The following is a 19,912-nucleotide window of genomic DNA, read 5'->3' on the forward strand; positions in this document are numbered from 1 at the left end:
ATGGGAAACCTTCATGGCAAGTGTCAATGAAAGCGGTGGAAGTCACTGGGGGAGGTTTGGAGGAGGTAGCACGGCAGAGGTATAAGCATCGGAAGAATGTGCAAGCATATTGGATTGAGTATACGGCGACCATTTACAAGAATCTGACGCCTGAGACTGCCGGTACTGGAGCACATTGGTAGAGGCTAATAGAGAGGGTGAAGGTTGACGTACCGAAGAGCTTAAGGTAAGGTCATTAACCTTAGCTACCCATACCCATTTCTCGCAGAGTGTCGATATCCACGCCGTAGTAACTAGAGTGTCTGAAGAATTCTAAGGACTCGTGTAGACGTTGACGACCCCAAGATGTGCACAAGTCCAAGGATTTCCAGCCGTAAATTCATGTATGCCGAGACTGCTCTAATTTCCAAATGTGGACCTCATTAAAGTACCCATAGTCAGTCAGCCCTACGCACAGACGCAAGCCGAGTCAACCCTTCCACTCTTCACGTCTCCTCCCCCTCCCTCCAATCATCTGCAACAACTCGAAACAATACATCAACTCTCGTCCCTAAGTCATGAAGATGGACTTCAACATCACACTACCGTCCTCTGCCCCAAATAACACGCTGAGCTCTAGGGTGCCAGTAATGCCACGTATCCCATGCCCTACCGATATTTAGTATTCACCTGCCACACGGCTGTCTCTCGCCACTAAACTTCTCCCAACGACATATCCCGAGAGCTTTCAAACGCCTGCTACGTCTTCGGCACGTGCGATAAGTGTTCCTGTTAGGCATTTGCGGCATCTCTTGAGTCGCTCGGTCTTGAGGCTTCATCAAGATTAGGTTGAGTGTAGATCTCGACAGCGACCACCATCCTTCCTACTAAAGATTCATGCGTACTAGTTGAGGATGTATAACTTGTACGCAATTCTTCATCTTCTTTTCGCGGTGCTATTTTGGACTTTGTTTGTTTTTTTGTTGTGCATTTCGGGTCATACTCTGCAGCGCTTGCGGTCAACTCTCCGTAGCAATCAATCTATTTCTACTTAATTCATATGCAAGAACGAGCAGATCTGCCTCATCACTGCGCAATCTGTGGTCGATGGAGTACAGCTCATTGCGCAAAGATTAATTTTTCATTAAGCGATAACGATCAAGATGGTTCAGAGTGCATACAGTTTGTGGCAAGTACTTGATAGTATTTTGTATGGATGTTATCTTGATTGGTTGTTCTTCCTAGTTATCTATGTACAAGGTCGCGAAGAGAATTAGAAGGGTAGGAGATTGGTCTTGTTGGCAATGGAGATCCATTGAACCCTAGTGCCACGTCATGGCCAAACCCATACTAGGGTACATCGAGACATATACAATGATATATTCAGATAGATGATCGACGATGGAAGAGACGTGGGCTGAGCTGGGCTGGTATGGTGGGAATGGGACTTGAAGGGATGGGGATGGAAGGGATGGGGATGCAAGGCATGGGATTCGATGGAAGGCATAGGATAGAGGCGAGAAAAAGAGAGGAAGGGTAGGCAGAAGATGAAGGAGGAAGATGGAGAGAAGTGAGAAGAGAGAAGAGAGACCAGCACCAAAGAGAGACAAAGGAGATGAATCTTGTTAGCAACCCGAAGGTTGAGCTGCGGGGCCGCGTCAAGGCCAAGATTCTTCCCGCAGTACATCGGAAGATATAACCATACATTCAGATAGATGTTCGCATGGAGAAGAGACACGGGCTTGAGGGATGGGATGGGCGGATGGGATGGGATGGGATGGGATGGGATGGGATGGGATGGGATGGGATGGGATGGGATGGGATGGGATGGGATGGGATGGGGATGGGGATGGGATGGGATGGGATGGGATGGGATGGGATGGGATGGGATGGGATGGGATGGGATGGGATGGGATGGGATGGGATGGGATGGGATGGGATGGGATGGGATGGGATGGGATGGGATGGGATGGGATGGGAGGGATGGAATGGATGGAGGCAGATAGGTAGGGAGGGAGGGGTAAGTAAGATGAGGGAAGGTTGGGATGGTGCTGGGATGGAAGAGGATAGCGTAGGAGAGGTTGGTATGAGAGGGTGGCGTGGGAGAAGGCGGCATGGGATAGGTTGGGATGGTATGGAGAAGAAGGTAGGTGAGGTGAGGTGAGGTGAGGTGAGGTGAGGTGAGGTGAGGTGGGTGAGGTGAGGTGAGGTGAGGTGAGGTGAGGTGAGGTGAGATCAGGCTGGAATAGTATAGGATAGAGCGAAGGGCAGCGTGGTAAGAGGCGGCGAGGGGATGGGCGACAAAGTTGAAAGCCGTGAGTTCGAGGCGACGAAGTCAGAGGCAGCGAGGTCAGAGGCAGCGAGGTCAGAGGCAGCGAGGTCAGAGGCAGCGAGGTCAGAGGCAGCGAGGTCAGTGGCAGGAGTAGAAGGGGAAGGAGAAGAAGAAAGATGAGAAGAGGAAGAAGACAGGAGAAGAGAGTAAGAAGATGGTCTTGGTTAGCAACCCCGCAAGGTTGAGCCCCAGCGCTGCGACAAAGCCCAAGACCGTGCTGAGGTACTAGATCGGAAAATATAGCAAGATAAATTCAGGTATATGGCCGATAAGGAAGAGAGGGAAGGAAGAGAAGAAGACATGGGACGGAAGGGAGGGAAGGGAAGGGAAGGGAGGGAAGGCAAGGGAAGGATGAGAAGGGAGTGAGAGAGAGAGAGAGGGAGAGAGAGAGAGAGAGAGAGAGAGAGAGAGAGAGAGAGAGAGAGAGAGAGAGAGAGAGGAGAGTGAGAAGGAAGAAGAGGTAAGATAAAGGAAAGAAAGGAGAAGAGCTGCGTCAGTTACCCCGAAGGGAATTAACAGGACTCGCCACGAGAAGGCCCAGCTCAGGAGTCCCCCTAAGTGGCAATTATATGGCTCCTAACATCATCCGGCACGCTGGGACTTTGCCCAGAGGGAAGGGGGTAGGGTCGGGGTGAAGGTAGTCTGCGACAGCGTCAGCGAGGTCACTGACCCAAGTGAGTGTGAGGAAGGAATAGGAAATGTTAGGAGGTAAAGGAAGGGAGACTTAGCGAAGTGAAGAGAGGGTGCTTGGGGGGCCTCAACCGGTGAGTCCCCAGTCCTGTGGAAGGTGATGTTGAAAGAAGAAGAAATATTGGGAGAAAACCCAGATACTTATACCTGAGGGGCCTCCGTTAGCGCAATCACCAGATCACCCAGATCAACTCTCTGGGCATTGCCAAGGACCAAAATCCCAAAAGCCTGCCGAAATGCTGTCTCGATTTATTGCATCACGACCACAGCATCGAAAAATTCCATCAGAACGGGGAAAGATGGAGCAAAAATCGTCTGATTTTTGGACCAAGTTTCAGAGGCTGAAAGGGTGGATTGCTTTCGCTGAAACAAATGCTTCAAACGTTCTAGGTGGCAACTCTAGGAAAAAAACAGGTAAGCGAACGCTTTTCGTCCTTTCTCTTCTTCAATTTATTGCACCATCGCCAGATTTTTGTTTGGACTCCAGAAAACGGGAGGAGAGAGAGCAAGAATAGTCCCAAGTTTTGGCCGAAGCATCCGATCAGAGAAGGTGCGGTGCTCTTGCTGTAAATTATATTGCAATATTCTCCCTATTCTTGGCCATGATTTAAAGGCTTAGCGAGCTTGTTAGGTGACTTATTCTTTTCCTGCGGGGCACACTAGTGATATCTCACCTACGAACTGGAGAGCAGCCGAATCAGGTAGGCAATGTGTGTGGATATTGAGGCCTGCACGCAGAGGGACGACGCGCAGGAGCGAAGGCAGCTTCTACGTATCTGCAGGTTTCCAGGGGAGGGAAACAGTCGGAGGGTGATACCGATGCCTCGATGATGATCTCGAAATAATCTCCCTAGACGCTGAAGTTGCAGGAACGTGTTCGTGGAAAGAGCTTAGGAAGTGGCGAGGCATACTGGCAGCGGACCTGCGACCGTGACACCGAACCCTGACCTCCCCTGCGCTCCTCAGACTCTTGCTTCCATTTACAAAGATGGGATACTGGTAAATGGAAGCACTACAATCATGGACGAACGGGGATGCAACCAATTTGGTGGAATTCTGTATCTCTGCTACAACGGGTTGGTGAAGAAGAACGAGCGAGCACTGTTCCCCTACATAGCTACACAAAAGTCAATAGAAGGTAGTCTACTCAAGCTTTCTGCTCCCATCGGCTCAACGTAAATGGCAAGATACGGCGACGCCGTTGACAATGTGCTCAGCGGCTTTGACAGAAAGCTTGTAGGATGGTGTGGCGAAAAAAGGGGCAGTGGTGTCTACTACATATGGTCTGTTTGCCAGATGTGTAGGTAGCACGAAGAGCAGTTCTTGTCTAAAGCATTGTTGATACACAGCTATCAGTGATCGTAATACACGGCACCATCTGCATCGATGCGGCAGGCGCGATGCGTGAAGGAATCCGCCAGGCTCTCCACCAAGATCCTTCGCTCACGATTCCTCAATGTCTTTGACCTTTCGAAGTTCGATCACTGACTGTGCTCTCCAAGACTACCTACCAATCAGCAACGCTCCCAGCAAGAACGCCTGAGCGCGCAGCGACTCATATGCAAGGGCTGGTCCTCTCGTTTTCACGGGCTCGACGGGGCACCAGAAGAGAGTTCCAAGAAGGAAGGGTATGTGTCACCTGTACGCTACGCCTTTCTTGAGCGCTAAAGATGTATAAGGGCTGCCTGCTTAGGGGCATGTTCCCGTCTCCTGCCCAAAATTTCGCTCAAGAGGTACAAAAACAATGGACGAAAAGCTGGGCAATTTTGAGCGTAACACATACCCGGAGGCCTTCTCCCATAAGCTCGACGCGGTTGACGGATGCCGAGTCTGCAAATATCAGTTTAAGCGGAGAAGGACCCCCTGTTGGCTCTGATGGTGGCCCTGGGTACAGAATGCGATAGTATGATGAGAGGCTTGGGGCCAGTGACAGAGGGGACACCAGGGGTATCTGGCCGTTTGAAATTGCGTTCGAAATTGCGACATTGCTGAACGCTGAAGCTGCTGAGCCAGTCCAAACTCGGGTACGAGGCCCTTCGTTTCATAAATCCGCTGCTCAATACATACATACATACATGCATGCATGCATGCATGGGTCAAAGAGACGGGATACAACGCCTTCAGAAGCCTGCATATCACGGCTGGTCACCAAAGACATACTTCCTGCAAGCGGCTCTCAGCACCCCAACCTGCTGCTGTGTCCTCACAAACACCTCCCTATACTGTTCCAATGTCTCCTGAACAAAGTCATGCCGACTCTTCGTCCCAGCGCAAATTTCTTTCATCTTGATCTCCATCTCCTTACGCAGGAACGGCTTGCCCAGACTCGTCTCCAATCCTATACCATCATACCCTTCGATCAGAGCAACACCAAGAGTAGTTGGGATGAACTGCTGCACAGAGCCTCCACCTCCTCCGTTGCCTGCGTTACTACCACCTTGAGCGCCCCCTCTACCACCTCGGCCACCGCGACCTCCTCTGCCGTTAGTGCTGTTGGCTTGGGCAGTGCCGCCTGCTCGGGCTTGGGTCATGACATACTCTCGATCCTTGATTTTCGCGATATGCTCGGCCATTGTTGCATCAGTGCCTATACCATTGGCGTCCATTAGGCTGATAAGCTCAGGCTCGGTCAAATACCCTGGTGCAGTGGTCTCGCCTTCTGTTATGTTTGCTTCTGTTGGCTCGAAGGTCTCGTGCATGTTGAACCTGGGTAAAGGCTGGCTGCTTGTCCACTTCTCATATGGATAGACGTCCAAGTAGTTGCGCTCCAACACGATCAACCCATTGGTGAAGAACGTCTCATCACCATACTCGATCTCGACAATTGTCGACTCCCCTTTCGCATCTTCCGAGCAGCAAGCGAGGAACCTTCGGACCACAAATTCGTACACTCGGCGATCGTCACCCGAGAGAGCAGCAAGGGAAACATAGTTAACTGGATGGATAGGCGGATGGGCCTGGTCATTGTTACGGCCGCTGCGTGGCCACTTGAAACCTCCAGCCAGGAGTCCTTGCGCGTAGGGGCCCCATGCATTGTCCTGGACTTGCTTCTCAATAAGAATCCTTAGATCAATGCCTTTGTCGAATGAATCGGTTTCGGTACGTGGGTAACTGATCCAGCCTTTGTTATACAGGTCCTCGGCGATCTATCGAAGATATCAGTGAAATCGTAGAGCGCGGAGGACGGAGAAGAGTACCTTCATCACCCTCTGACTGTCCATACGAAGGTACATGCTTCCAAGTTTCTGCAGCTCCACCGTCGTCAGTGGCAAAGGTCTCCATTTACTGGTTGGCTTCTTCTGTAATTTAGTGACCTTTGCCATTCGTGCTGTGAGACACCTTTCGAAAAGGATCACAACAGATACCCGGTCGAATAAACGATGTCGTCGCCATGAAAATGTCACTTCCATATCGTCACGAAGATGCATGACTTTGATGCTCCAGAATTTTTCGGGCACGAAATTTTTGACTCTGAAATACCTGTCTACGACGAAGCCCAGTGTAGGAAATTGGCAGGATCCTACCCGATGTTAGAGATGATTTTCCACGAAATAGGATCAGGCCTGAAGGCGCACCATAGCTGATGACTCTTTCACTGAGATCTCCACCCATCACCTGCAAAGTCAGCGTGTTAAACCGCGTAAAAGCGTACCCGATGCGTAGATCCAACTCTATTCGTGCTGCGACGGCATTGACTTGTCGCTCGTCCAGGTTGATCGCATTTTGAGCAGCTCTAACCACATGTCTACAACGTTGAGGATCAAATTAGCCAAAAGAGACCGACTCGATAGTGATTACGCATATTTTGACATACGCTCTCTCGGTGTTATTGAACTGCGCTCTTTTTACTTCAAGCGACCTGTTGCCCTGAAAAGCCGCTCGTCGCACCTCTGAACCGATGTGCTCGCCCTCTCGATCGCAGTCAGTCCAAACGAAAAGAGCTCTAGAGTATCGGGCTTGTTGCGCGATATTATCTGCAATAGCTTTCTTGTCCTAAACTCGTTTGAGATTGTGATGTCAGGCAGACCAGCGGAAACCATACCTGGTTTACCACATCCTCAACAGGAGCGTCGAACAAAGACCACGGGGGCGGCGAATGCCATTGATTGTACTGAGCTGGGAATTTGAGCTCAGTGAGATGCCCGAGGACGCTTGTCATTGTCACGGAGCAGTTGCCCCATGGTGGACCAAAGTTGAAATCGAAGTCGTAATTCTTTACGTATGGATTGCCGGTAATGCTTCGCTTCAAATTTGTGAGCTACAAACCACTACAAACAATAAAAAATCCACCTACCGTGGTCACTTGTCCTCCGCTCAGATGCTGAGCTACAGATTTGGCAATGGCTGGCTTCTCAGCAACGCAGAGGATCTTGCGTGCCATGCCGTCTTCTCATTCGAACTCTTGCATAACACATAGACTGAGTCACTCCCATGTTTCGAATTTTGTTCCTCGCTTCTTGAAGCAATACAGATTGGGGGATACGAGTACGTGGAAGGAACGATTGAGCTTTCCTTGAAGCGCACAGAATGACGCCTTCGGCTCGTGCCGAAAGAAATGGACCCTGCAGCAAGGATCGACAAAGAGTTTGTGACTTTTGATGACGGCAACATTTGACTTCCTGTCGTTGTTTACTCTATATACCTTTCGCATTCTGTCGTCAACGCAGCGCCATGGCTTTACCGGTGATCAGATCCATTGCTGAATGTACTGACTACAGCAAGACGGTCCTGCCTTATATTGCCCAGCTGTACGACCTACCGCAGCAAATATTCGAGAACATCACAAATCTTCAAGCTCTCAAAGTCCTCTATGTCTCCACCAACCCGTTAATATCCGCCTTCGCCTTCTCATTATTCCTCTTTCCCATATTCCTGGTCGTCTCGGAAATCAACAGGAACTACTCGCAAGTTGATCGGTGTTGGAGCGTCTTACCTACACTATATAATGCCCACTTCACAGCCTATGCACATGCTACAGGCTTGTCAACTCGACGGCTGGATATGCTGCTGCTTTTTAGTACCTTCTGGAGCGTGAGTCTCCACCTGCAATCGTAACAGGCTTTTACTGACTGGATTAGGCGCGATTGACATACAATTACTGGCGCAAAGGAGGCTACAGCATTGGCTCCGAAGATTATCGATGGGATGTCCTGAAGGAATATATCAGCCCGCCGTTGTTCTTCATCTTCAACGTCGTCTTCATCTCCTTGGCTCAAAGTGTGAGGAAAATTTGTACATTTCTTCAGGAACCTCGCTGAACGACAGCACAGATCCTCCTTTTCCTTGTGGCGACACCAACCTACGTCCTTTTACTCTCGACGAAAAGCACACCTGCTTGGACAACTGCAGATGTGGTGTTCTCGAGAGCATGGGGATTCCTCGTATTTTTGGCATTCTACGCCGATGGGCAGCAATGGAGTGAGTCATGCTACCTCTCAGTCGGTTTCTGGACCATCACATCACTAACGGCAAGGATTTTAGCCTACCATTCGGCGAAGAAGGAGTACCAAGAGACAGCCAAAGTCCCCAAATGCTTCGACCAAGAAACCCTTGACCGCGGCTTCAATACCACCGGATTGTGGGCATATAGCCGTCACCCCAACTTCGCAGCAGAGCAGTCTGTCTGGGTTCTGCTCTACGGATGGTCTTGCTGGGTCACGCAGACATACTACAACTGGTCAATTATTGGAGCAGTGGCATACCTAATTCTGTTTCAGGCATCGACGTGGTTCACGGAGCTCATATCGGCGAGGAAGTACCCAGAGTACAAGGAGTATCAAAAGAGGGTTGGGAAATTCCTACCGAAGCTGCCCGGAGGTCCGCCGGGAAATTTCAGCGATCAGCGGGTCTCGAAGCAAGTCGTGAAATGATGAAGAGAAAACGAATGGAGAATCCGAACAATGGACCAATTGACCTGGAGATTTTGCGACATAGGGATGACCAATTCATTGAAAGCATTGAACGAGGATAGCGAAGCATCACGAATACCACTCTATGGCAAAAATGGGACTAATTTGGCTTGAAATTTTGGTCCAAAGATTAGTCTGCAAGGCAGCATTGATTCGTTGTTGCGCCTGTCTATATACTACAAACTCATTATGTAGCATTACTCCCACATTCCCTGCCGTTGCAGATGAAAGAGGTATCTTGGCGTGAACGAATAACCGAGGTCACAGAACGCACTAACGCGATTGTATAAGCAGAACCCCGAACTAACTCGAAGGGGTTAAGCGATCTTGGCATGTCCGAGGATTGAGGCAAAAGGCTCGTCACTGAGTATGGAAAGCCCCATCACTGTGGACCCGCCACCTGATCTTCGAATCAGTCTTTACTTCATTCACATTGCTAGAAGGACCAGGAACAACCCTCAATTGCCGTAGTAGGCTCTACTCTGACGGTCTACAAGCATACAGCTCCTTCCCTGCTCTCTTCCATCCTATCATGACCACGCTCTTCCGGCGATCGAGCAGCCTCGCCAGATTAGCGACGACGCATATCGACACGAATGTCTGCCCACTGTCCCGCTCTCTCCGCAGATCCATCGCACGAACAGCGTACCACCCGGCGTCGACGATACGCACATACTCCACTGTCAAGCCTGGGGATCCGAAAGACGGCAAAAATCTGAACGCCAATACAGGTGGAAAGCAGGTGACGAGAGATGGGAGCAGGCCAGGAAAGCCCGCACGGGGCTTCGAGAGCCTCTACAGCGATGCAGGTCCTTTGTCTCATCGAGGCGCCTCAGATGCCAAACAACAGACAGACTCTCCTCAAATGTCTATGCTCACCAAGGAGGAACAAGAGGCGTTGGACAGCCTGCTGAGTACAATCAGGAAGGGGCTGCCTGCTTCAGACGCGAACGCGGTTGAAAAGTCTTTTGAGGAGTTCAAACGCAAAGGCATACCCTCTGAGGTTCGAGAGGTCATGGAAAATCTGAAAAATCGGCCTCTGGACATTGCAAGTGCTGCGAAGCTAGTTTCTTGGACTGGAAGATTGGCACGTGAACAAGCTTCAAAACGCATTGCAGAGGAGAGTAAAGGCTTCGTCGGCCCAAAGTCAGGAGAGGAAAAGCAGGGAAAGAAGGAAAAGTCCAAGGGAGATGATAAGAAGAAGCCTGGGGAGATGAATTTCAAAGAATTCACAGCGAAACTGGACACAGGAACATTCTTGGCCACTGCTTTCGTAGCCTACCTGCTATACCGTACCGTCATGCCAAGCGAGAACTCGAAGGATATAACGTTCCAAGAATTCAAGACCACATTCTTCGACAAGGGCCTGGTGGACAAGCTTACAGTGATCAATCGCCACAGAGTCCGCGTTGACCTCCACCGGGAGGCTACTGGTAGAATGTACCCCGAAAGCCCAGCACAGCACGGCAATTTCCGTTATTACTTCAGCATTGGATCTGTGGAGGCATTCGAGAGACAATTGGAGGATGTGCAGAACTCGCTAGGCATCCCCAGCTCGGAGCGCATACCAGTATCCTATGTGAATGAGACAGGTTGGATCAACGTCTTGATGCCTCTTGCCCCAACGATCTTGTTTGTCCTCTCAATCTACTGGTTTTCGAGGCGTGCTGGTGGGGGCGGGGCTAGTGGTTCAAGTGGGATATTTGGGATCGGTAAAAGCAAAGCTAAGAAGTTCAACCATGAAACGGAGGTCCAGGTCCGCTTCAAGGACGTAGCTGGTATGGACGAGGCCAAACAAGAGATCATGGAATTTGTCAGCTTCTTGAAAACGCCGGACCAATACCAAAGGTTAGGAGCTAAGATCCCTCGAGGTGCGCTTCTGTCTGGTCCGCCAGGTACCGGTAAGACACTATTGGCGAAGGCTACGGCGGGAGAATCACAAGTACCTTTCTTCAGCATAAGCGGTTCCGAATTCGTGGAGATCTTCGTTGGTGTTGGAGCCTCGCGTGTCAGGGATCTCTTCCAGAACGCTCGCAAAAACGCGCCTTGCATTATCTTCATTGACGAGATTGACGCCGTGGGTAAAGCGAGAGGCAAGGGTGGATTTTCAGGAGGCAACGACGAAAGAGAGGGGACATTGAACCAAATTCTGACGGAAATGGACGGCTTCAACACTACCGAACAGGTCGTCGTGCTGGCAGGTACCAACAGACCAGACGTTTTGGACCAGGCTCTTCTACGTCCTGGTCGCTTTGACAGACATATCGCCATCGACCGCCCAACTACGGAAGGTCGAAAGCAAGTATTCCTGGTGCATCTTGGAAAGATAGTGACGAGCGAGGACATGGATCACTTGACTGGCAGGCTAGCAGCACTCACTCCAGGCTTTTCTGGCGCCGACATTGCCAATTGCGTCAACGAAGCCGCTCTCATCGGTAAGCCTTTTGCCTTTTTCCTTTCACAGGAGATTCCGGGCTAATCCTGGCTTCTTTAGCTGCCCGCACAAGCGCCGACAAGGTAACAATGACCCACTTCGAGCAAGCCATCGAGCGCGTCATTGGTGGTCTTGAAAAGAAATCCCTAGTTCTGAATCCTGAGGAGAAACGCACAGTCGCCTACCACGAGGCCGGCCACGCTATCTGCGGCTGGTTCTTCAAATACGCCGATCCTCTCCTCAAAGTCTCCATCATTCCCCGCGGCCGAGGTACTCTCGGCTACGCGCAGTATCTCCCCCAGGGAGACGCCTACTTGATGAATGTCAACCAGCTCATGGACCGTATGGCTATGACACTCGCTGGCCGTGTCAGTGAAGAGTTGCATTTCGACACCGTAACCTCGGGAGCAAGTGACGATTTTAACAAAGTCACACGAATGGCAACGGCTATGGTGACGAAATGGGGTATGTCCTCTAAGATTGGCTACCTCTTCTACGAGGACGATCAGCAGCAGCAGTTGCATAAGCCTTTCTCCGAAGCCACTGCCCAAAACATCGACAGCGAAGTCCGGCGTATTATCGACGATGCGTACAAGCAGTGCCGAGATCTGCTCACCGAGAAAAAGAAGGAAATTGGTCTGGTTGCAGAGGAGTTGCTTAGCAAGGAGGTGATTGGGCGGGATGATCTGGTAAGAATACTGGGGAAGAGACCGTTTGATGAGAACAAGGAGTTCTCCAAATACTTTGATGGGACTGGAGGCAAGAGCGCGCCGCCGCCGCCACCGCAAGAGCTGATTGATCCTCCGCCTGTGGGGGGCGGGCCGAATGTACCTACCCCCGGGGTGGCCATTCAGAGGATATGGGACAGGAGGGGAGATTTGTCTTCTTGAATCATTTCTGCTTTAACTTCCTGATCACAGCTAGGAGTTTGATGGTGTGTTTTGTTCATAGCTGGGAGCACATAGGTAGATCTGGGAAAATCATCACTCGTCTACTCTACAGTGCTTGTTTTCTAAGGGCTTGGATCTTTGCTCTGTCGTCTATACACCAACCTGATCATGTAGTTCACATTCCAGTATTAGCACTGGTAAGAACAGGCCAGAATTCTCTCCCGGCCCAGAAGACTTCCGCAAGCGTGGCCAGATCCTTGACCCAACGAAGCACCACCACGTCCAATCGGGTACACATTCACATGCTCAACCACCAGCACAACGCTCCCGCACTCATTGCGTCCAGAAACCCCGGTCTTTCACCAGCGGGCCACAGGATGTCCTTCCAATCCCATCGTTCCGAGCTCGGTGCTGCTTGCGGTTTGGATCCGATTGCCGGATTTTTGAGCCAGTTGATGGAAGGAAGGCATTGTTGCCACCGATTCCCGACGTTTCGGTATCAACCGCAGTTGCAAGGGAGACGTCTCGTTCACCGACCAGAAAGAGCAAGGGAGTTTTGGTCCTTTTGCCGAAAGCTTTCCTCAGAGAACCACTTCTTTACGGCAGTCGGGAGCACAGCGTACCCAGGTCTGAAGCGGGCCTTCCCTACCTTTCTAAAACCTTTCGGTGCATCACTCGTTGAATCGCTGACGATGAGACAGATTGACCGTCGTGAATGAAATCTTTCGTCGCTCCGGTTCGATCACATCCAACAGCCTCCGGGTCTTCCCCGACCGTTCCGAACCCCTTTTTGACAAAGAGGTATATATCCCCAAAGAATATATATATATGGATGGTATCAATACCGACCGGTTTAACGATGTGCATGAGTACTCCCTGCATTCTCCGTCTTTCGCGACGCCGACGCGACGCCATTTCCCGAGTACTTTCCGGCTCCCACGCTGCTGCACAGAAACAGGTCGAGTGGCCTTTTCGATAGACCTCGCCTTTTATGCTGCGTTGCTGCTCGGTTCTTGATAGCATCCTTTTCACCCGCGCGCGGCCAGACCCGTTATATATCATGAGGTGGTCAGTAGATTCATCGACTGTATCTTTGGGAAACGTACGACGGAAATTCTTCCCAGAATGCAGCTCCTGCGGGAACATTCAACACTCGCATGGACGCCATCATATCGCTTGAAAAGACGTCCAGTGGCTGTAATATCCTCTTGGCTGCCTCTGCTCTTTCGGATTGGCCAAGTGCCAGCAATTCCCGGAACACCGGATCCGTGACCTCGAAGACCGGTTCAATGATCTCCGAGATACCCTCTTCACCGATATACAAGCTTATGAATTCGTCCACCATCACACCGTGATTGCCACATAGTAATTTGACGCATGGAACAAGGTAGGGTGTTTTTCGCGCCGCGTGGCCAGCTTCGGGCTCCGCATTAGGCGATCCTGCAGCCATTTTGCGCTTTCTGACGGCTTTCTTGCCTGGGAAAGGAACGTGCTCATTCGCTCGTTCTTCTAACGCTGAATCTTTCATCTCCCGCTTTTCCGCTGTATTCGGCCAAGCCATCCGTCCAATGTTTTCTCTCTCTTCTTTCAAGCAGAGCCGAAAGGCTTCGTCAGGTGTGGTATTGTGGCCTTTCTCCAAGATGTAAGGTTCCTGATTCGCACCCTCTATGTTTATAATGCACGCCCATACTGATGTGGATTATGTCGATTCTGCGAATGTCTCGGCTTTCTCGGCCCGTGCACTTCTTTCTTCCCAGACATCTTGCCATCGTCTGAGCTACCCTGAGAGCCAGCGCCGTCTCTGCGCTCCGGGCGGAGCCAATGGCGCTCTCAATATCGCTGCGATCGGAGTCACGCCCACGTCAGCTGCCTTTTCGAGCGACGCGAACACGGTCATCGTTTCATTCACGGCCATCTGAATCAGCAAGTCTAAGACGGATGATAACGAATCCGAGCCTCAAATCTTCGCGCAGCAGTTGTCATCTCAAAATATCTCTCACATCGCTCCAGTAGGATCACGGGTCTTCGTGACATGGCTGCTTGATCGTAGGAGGACTCATTTCCTGCTCGGCAACATATCCGTTCAGATGATCCTCTAGAGCGGTAGACGATCTCATCTTAATCTAGCTATCCTATTCAAACGTGATGCCCTTCTCAGATAGATGGGGGTGGGCCCGTTGGCTTCAGCGATGTATCCTCCGACAGTACCTTGGCGACTTCCATCCACAGCGGCATGGAGGACTCACGGATAAGTTGTCAGGCCAAAAGGATCCACAGCGGCCATTGTCCACGAGACCCCGATCTGGGTACGAGTGCCCGTGGAGTAAGTAAGGAAGGCGACCGGCCAAGCAAATGTTCTCTCGGCGGGTATGGTTCAGCGCTTGCATAAGCCGGAATTTGTTCCCTCAAGTGACCTCCATGTCGTGTTCGTTGCTGGTCTGGTCGTGGTACCTCGATGTCCAACTTAATCGTCCATTTCCGATCCTCTCAATCTAAACCTATTATCAGCTTGAGCTCCAACCTCCACCGCTCTGTCGAATACAGGAATGTGCTCGATCGTCTCGAAAACAATTTTCCTCCTTACAAAAGAGACCGTCGTTATAGTGTCACCCTTGAATGACAATGGCAAGCGGCTTCCACACTCACACTCGTAATAAACCTGAAACTCCGCCTCCGTGCGAGTGAGATCGACGCGCCCGGGGCGCATACCCCCGTGCACTTTTTCCATCTCGGTCGACCATTTTTGAAGACAGCGGGAGTGGATGCGTCGGAAGCAGCAAGGCATTATCCACACATAGTCGCTACCAGAAATACGCAGGTAGACACCACAAACGCACACCCCCTCGTCCATGTACCTGCTGCCCATACCGGCCATTCCCAGCTGCAATCAATGAGTCAGTCGACTATCAGGAGAACCACATGGATAGCAGGAAAGATTTCCTCGCTCTTTAGCAAGATAGGCTGCGTCTAGCTCCATGGGCCCGATGTCCAATTCGGTCTGAAATATGGGTGAGCGGAGCCCTCGGCCTGTGCCCCGATACCGCCAGCTAGCTGGAACTTGTCCTGCCATCGGCTCCCCGACAGTTTATGACTGACAGCTCGGCGCATGTTGCAGCAGCCATCGTACTGCTCCAGACGGTCTTCGCCCATATGGGTACGAGGGCCGAGCTTTGGAAGCTACACAGTACTCAGTCAGGATTCCCAGAAACACCATCCCCGTGGAGATTGTACCAACGCCCCATGTCATAGTGGGTGAGTCAACCACTCCTTGCTGTATATCTGTGGTGCGCCGAACGTCTCAGCACCAACGAACGAACGAGAAGGCAGTGTCTGCGCTTTCCCAGGCTGTATGAAGAGTCTCTCATCGTTCAGGTCGAGGGGATATATAGTGCGAGCGTTCAATACCTCAGTCTCGACGGCCGCCGCTGGCGTCCGATGCGATGTTAGATACCTCGGGTGTATGAGCGTTAAGGGTCAGGACCTCATCGGCTCTCTCACAAGCACAGGTGAAGAACCGGTAAATCCCTTGGACAGTTGCGTCCGGCAGATTCACCCCACAGAAGCTACATATCCGCGTACATAATCTCCAGCTTGTGGAGCGACGCCTCGATGCGGATATGGATGAGATCGAGCATAGCATTTCCACCTGGCACATAACCCAAAAAGCGGAACCCTATGGCGGGGAGCATGAACCCTCGCATGGCGATCAGATTCATGTCATAGCCGACAAATGGACCGTAAGATTTCTATCTGCTCTTGTCAAGATGCAGCAGCCGAGGGTGAAATACTGAAAAGACGCCTTTTCATTTCTGACGGGAGGTTGTACTGTACGGAGTGGGGTGCTGCACTCGACCGTCACAGCCACAGACCCCATAGTCAAGTTCTGGGCAGCGGTGTCGTACGCGCCAGCCTGCTCGTTGAACGCCACACCCTGGCCCGAAAAGGTATTGCCTCGCCGGTGAGTTTCTCCCTCGTCAAGATGCTCTCCGATTCCTCCTGGTAGCTTCGACACCCCCCCTTTTTCCCATCTGCAGCTCTCGCCGTTGACAGGAAGGTCGTTTGTCTTTGCCCGAGCTGGCCGTGAGCGTGAACGGGGACCGGAAAATTTTCGGCGCGGTGGCTCCAGGGAAGGCGCTGCGGCTCCTCTCCGGCCCAAGGAGGGTCGAAGGCCTGATGGGCAACAGCCTCGGGGAGGTCGGCTTTCACTTCGCCGAGGGACTCCTGGTGGAGGTCCGCCGCCTTCTTCGCATCCACGTTCCCAGGCTCGTAGTCCAAACGAAACAGCGTCCTCCCACTACGATCAATCAACACGAGCCTTTCTCTTGAAGTCGACCTTGTCACTCTAGCCAATTCGTCCAGAGCGTCGGTGGCCTTGGATGGTTTAGCCTCAGGCATCCTTCCACTTTTGACAGTGTGAGGGGCCTTAGGCGTCCGCCGCTTCCTTTTTCGCTTTGGGTTTTCGGCGTCTCCTCCGGTTGGGCCTCGACTCGAGGTAACGATGGGGAGATATCTTCAGCGAGGACCCCGCGCCCCTCGTTCAGACCCGCAACATTCAACTCCCGGTATCGCAACCTCTTTCCTTCCCATTACCCCCCCGAAGCGACCCTCACGCCATCGAGCCAACGTCGCCTCGCAGGTCCGTCTTGCCCTCGCTTGAGACATCAATGAGCTCGATGGGGGTATCTACGGTGGGCGGTGTGTCCGTCGCCCGTAACCAGGACCGAATCCCTGCTTCCGGCCGTCGAGCGCCGCCTTGCAAGATCCATCGGTGGCGGGGATGGATGGAGCTGTGGAGGCTGAAGCGAAAGGGACCGGGGGATGTGGACTTTGCTGTCTTTTTTCATATAGGGACCATGGGCGGGGAGGGGCTGGTACTGGTGACCGAATCCCTGCTTCCGGCCGTCGACCGCCGCCTTGCACTGAGGAAAAACTACTGGCTTGCGGGCCCTTCTCTCAACGACGCGTTCTCGAAGATGTATCAGGTAGACAAGTCTGCTGCCGAAGGTATCGTATCTGAAATACACATATTGAATTAGGGTATAGGAAATCGATGCCACTGATCGGAGACAAGGAGAGTAGAGGGTACATGGTGTTGGTGGCTTTGGGTTGTACATGAGTCGGAAAGGGAAAGAAGTTTTGGAGATTTGGGGGGTTTAAATGGTAGAGGATGCGGTATGGTGAATGTTTCTGAAGGATGTGAATTGGTGGAAATGAGTGAGAAATAGAGAATCATAAATTTGTGAAAGGCAGAACGGAAGGAATGGAAAAAATCAACGTGAGTGGTGAATACTTCTGAGGGGTGTAGACTTCAGTAGCGAGTGGGGAAAAGCAAAGAATAAGTGCAAGACTCGAAAGTAACCAAATTGTGAGTAAGAACTAGTCTACCAGAAAGTCTTCACATGAGTGAGGCAAGAACTTATGTAAATTTGACATGTATTGCTATCATTTGGACAGAATGTATACCCAACACAAGCCCTGAAAACGAAGATACGAGGGGGTGTCTGCTCGACGCTGAAAACCAATCTCCACTTTAACCTCGTGGACTTTACAAGAAGGTCCACTCTTCGGTGCTGGAGGTTGGTCTGCGGAGACAGGATGCACCATGCTTGGGGCGTATAATGCATTGTTTCATGGTAATATCCAAAGACAAAGAGGACAAACGGGAGTGTCGTGAAAACTCTTGTCTTGAGTTATTTTGTAGTCACGGATTTTCTGGGAAGGTCAAGACTTTCTTGGTTTGCGTGGCCGTTTTGGGTCAGGCACGGGGAAGGCGTTCGTGAGTTACACCCTCCATTGCCCCGAAAATCCCATCGTCCTCTTCATCACTTCGCCCGTGAGAGATGGAGTGGTCATCGTAATCGTAGTCCTCGTGAACGTGGACAATGTGGCTGTTCCCCTTCTTCATATCTTGTTCATTGGAGAGCGATTGATAGGATGGGGCTGACAAGGCTAATTCGGGGAGTTGTCCCAAATTGCCCGATAGCCTGTTGACGTTATATTCGCGGTACTTAGCGGGCACAGGGGGCACCGGCGGGACATCATCAGGAAATGGGACAAAGCCATTCCTTGAGGTACCAAAGCTGCACAAGGATTCAACAGCAGCCACCAAGCCCGCCTCTTCCTCATCTACCTCTGCAGATGCAACGCCAGATGAAGATGGTCTTCGTTGCTGGTGGTATTGGCTTAAATTGCTACCAGCGGGCAGCGAGAATGACGGAGCAGATTGGTAAGACCTCGAGAATGATGAGCTGTTGCCGCTATGTCGTTTGCTTCGACTGCTGTCTGCATCCTCTACCATGGCGTAATGCTCGTTCATGGGAGGAGGCGTGGTCTCAGCTGAGCTAATATAGTATTCTTCTTCTCTTACGTCCGAGGATCCCGATGCGGCAGGAGAAGCAGATGAGTGGTCGCTCTCTGATGGCTTCGTCGTGTCTTCGGCTGCTGTTGTCTCTTGGTTCATTCCAACCAGTACCGAGGCAGCTTGAAGCAATTGGACTTGCTGATGCTTGGATATAAGAAGCTTTGATGTTAATATCCACTCAGGAGTGTGCTCCCACCTGCAAACAGCAAATGTCAACAAAAGAGCTCTTGGACGTCGGAGCGGACCGGATACCAAAGAGTATTCACACTCGGAGAGACCTGGACACAAAGGGAAGAACGGTAAAAGCAAACAGCTGGATGACGGGAAGACCAGGAAATACTGACAGGTGCTTCGTCAAACAGCTGCTATGCTTGTAACCCTTTCCACATTTCTCGCATCTAAGTTCACCACTTGATCTTTTACCCTCGCCCTTTGTGAGGTATGAGCCTTCGCTTGCACGCCTGGCTCTTGCTTTCGATCCGGTGCTCACATTCTCACTTGGTAGAAAGTCATCCTCGATAACGGATCCTTCGTCGTCCATTGCTTCTTCATTGGCATTCTCGTTGTTGCTTGCGAGCCCACCCAGAGGATATCTGTCACCGCTAGAACCACCATATCTGCTAGACTCGACGCCTCGGCTACTTGCAGCGGTCTTCAAGTTCAAGCTTCCGCGTTTCGAGGGAGCGGAACCCTTGTCGTCCATATCATTGAGTGCAGCTGCAATGACCGCGACGTTGTTGAATGTACTTGCATTCATGCTCTTGCGTCTGGTAATTCGGTGGGACGGATTGACAGCCCCGAGAGAGACCGAGTGAGAGTGGTATCTCGATGTAGCATGACGAATTGGCGTATTGGAGGAGGGCGTAGAGGTCACCGAGAGTCTGTGGGAGCTCTGAGGGCGGTTGACCTGCGGTTCCTGCTCGAATAATCATTAGTCGGAGGGCTGTTTGTCTTTGAGGTGAAGGGGGGAATACCTTGTAGCTGGCCATTGTGGAGTATATTGGCTCTCTTGGTCGATGGCTCTGATCAACAAGCCAGACCTAGAGAGCCACAGATGTAGAAGTTGACCGGATTTAGGTAATAGGCAACATTCGTGATCTCGGGGCTGTTTTCGAGATTGCAGGTGACACACGTCTGAGGATTGCTCGTGTTTCGAAGCAAACAGAGTCGGAGCAGGTGTGGAGTATTGTGCTCTATGATGCAGTAGATTGTATTGTTAGTGGCAATGAGTGAGCACGGTTTCTCATCAGAGAAGGGTAGCTGTCAAAAACCCGCTGGTGGTAGCCCTGTTGATTCCTGATGGAGACCGAGGCGCAG

General features: G+C 51.4%; 8 protein-coding genes across 8 annotated transcripts; 3 read left to right on the forward strand and 5 right to left on the reverse strand.

Annotated features, from left to right (window-relative positions):
• Positions 1-5,136: 5,136 nt before the first annotated feature.
• HO173_004698 (uncharacterized protein) lies at positions 5,137-7,382 on the reverse strand (the record flags this gene model as incomplete). The annotated part of the gene is made up of 6 exons (XM_037306620.1): positions 5,137-6,147; positions 6,199-6,521; positions 6,577-6,746; positions 6,816-6,994; positions 7,044-7,244; positions 7,296-7,382. The coding sequence occupies 6 exons, from the start codon at positions 7,380-7,382 to the stop codon at positions 5,137-5,139; spliced, it is 1,971 nt and encodes a 656-aa protein (XP_037166558.1).
• Positions 7,383-7,672: 290 nt separating this feature from the next.
• HO173_004699 (uncharacterized protein) lies at positions 7,673-8,871 on the forward strand (the record flags this gene model as incomplete). The annotated part of the gene is made up of 3 exons (XM_037306621.1): positions 7,673-8,032; positions 8,080-8,220; positions 8,272-8,871. The coding sequence occupies 3 exons, from the start codon at positions 7,673-7,675 to the stop codon at positions 8,869-8,871; spliced, it is 1,101 nt and encodes a 366-aa protein (XP_037166559.1).
• Positions 8,872-9,442: 571 nt separating this feature from the next.
• HO173_004700 (uncharacterized protein) lies at positions 9,443-12,234 on the forward strand (the record flags this gene model as incomplete). The annotated part of the gene is made up of 2 exons (XM_037306622.1): positions 9,443-11,345; positions 11,405-12,234. The coding sequence occupies 2 exons, from the start codon at positions 9,443-9,445 to the stop codon at positions 12,232-12,234; spliced, it is 2,733 nt and encodes a 910-aa protein (XP_037166560.1).
• A 1,078-nt stretch (positions 12,235-13,312) lies between these two features.
• Positions 13,313-13,795, reverse strand: HO173_004701 (uncharacterized protein; the record flags this gene model as incomplete). Its single annotated transcript, XM_037306623.1, has 1 exon — positions 13,313-13,795. One exon carries the CDS (start codon positions 13,793-13,795, stop codon positions 13,313-13,315), a length of 483 nt encoding a protein of 160 aa, XP_037166561.1.
• A 1,406-nt stretch (positions 13,796-15,201) lies between these two features.
• HO173_004702 (uncharacterized protein) lies at positions 15,202-15,481 on the reverse strand (the record flags this gene model as incomplete). The annotated part of the gene is made up of 2 exons (XM_037306624.1): positions 15,202-15,411; positions 15,470-15,481. 2 exons carry the CDS (start codon positions 15,479-15,481, stop codon positions 15,202-15,204), a joined length of 222 nt encoding a protein of 73 aa, XP_037166562.1.
• A 102-nt stretch (positions 15,482-15,583) lies between these two features.
• Positions 15,584-16,025, forward strand: HO173_004703 (uncharacterized protein; the record flags this gene model as incomplete). Its single annotated transcript, XM_037306625.1, has 2 exons — positions 15,584-15,751; positions 15,795-16,025. The coding sequence occupies 2 exons, from the start codon at positions 15,584-15,586 to the stop codon at positions 16,023-16,025; spliced, it is 399 nt and encodes a 132-aa protein (XP_037166563.1).
• Positions 16,026-16,110: 85 nt separating this feature from the next.
• HO173_004704 (uncharacterized protein) lies at positions 16,111-17,858 on the reverse strand (the record flags this gene model as incomplete). The annotated part of the gene is made up of 3 exons (XM_037306626.1): positions 16,111-16,744; positions 16,845-16,986; positions 17,666-17,858. 3 exons carry the CDS (start codon positions 17,856-17,858, stop codon positions 16,111-16,113), a joined length of 969 nt encoding a protein of 322 aa, XP_037166564.1.
• Positions 17,859-17,989: 131 nt separating this feature from the next.
• HO173_004705 (uncharacterized protein) lies at positions 17,990-19,584 on the reverse strand (the record flags this gene model as incomplete). Its single annotated transcript, XM_037306627.1, has 3 exons — positions 17,990-18,791; positions 18,940-19,511; positions 19,570-19,584. The coding sequence occupies 3 exons, from the start codon at positions 19,582-19,584 to the stop codon at positions 17,990-17,992; spliced, it is 1,389 nt and encodes a 462-aa protein (XP_037166565.1).
• Between the last annotated feature and the right edge of the window lie 328 nt (positions 19,585-19,912).

Source organism: Letharia columbiana, assembly GCF_014066305.1.
Source record: "Letharia columbiana isolate WasteWater2 chromosome Unknown Sc0000012_s0, whole genome shotgun sequence".
Classification (NCBI taxonomy): Eukaryota; Fungi; Ascomycota; class Lecanoromycetes; order Lecanorales; family Parmeliaceae; genus Letharia; species Letharia columbiana.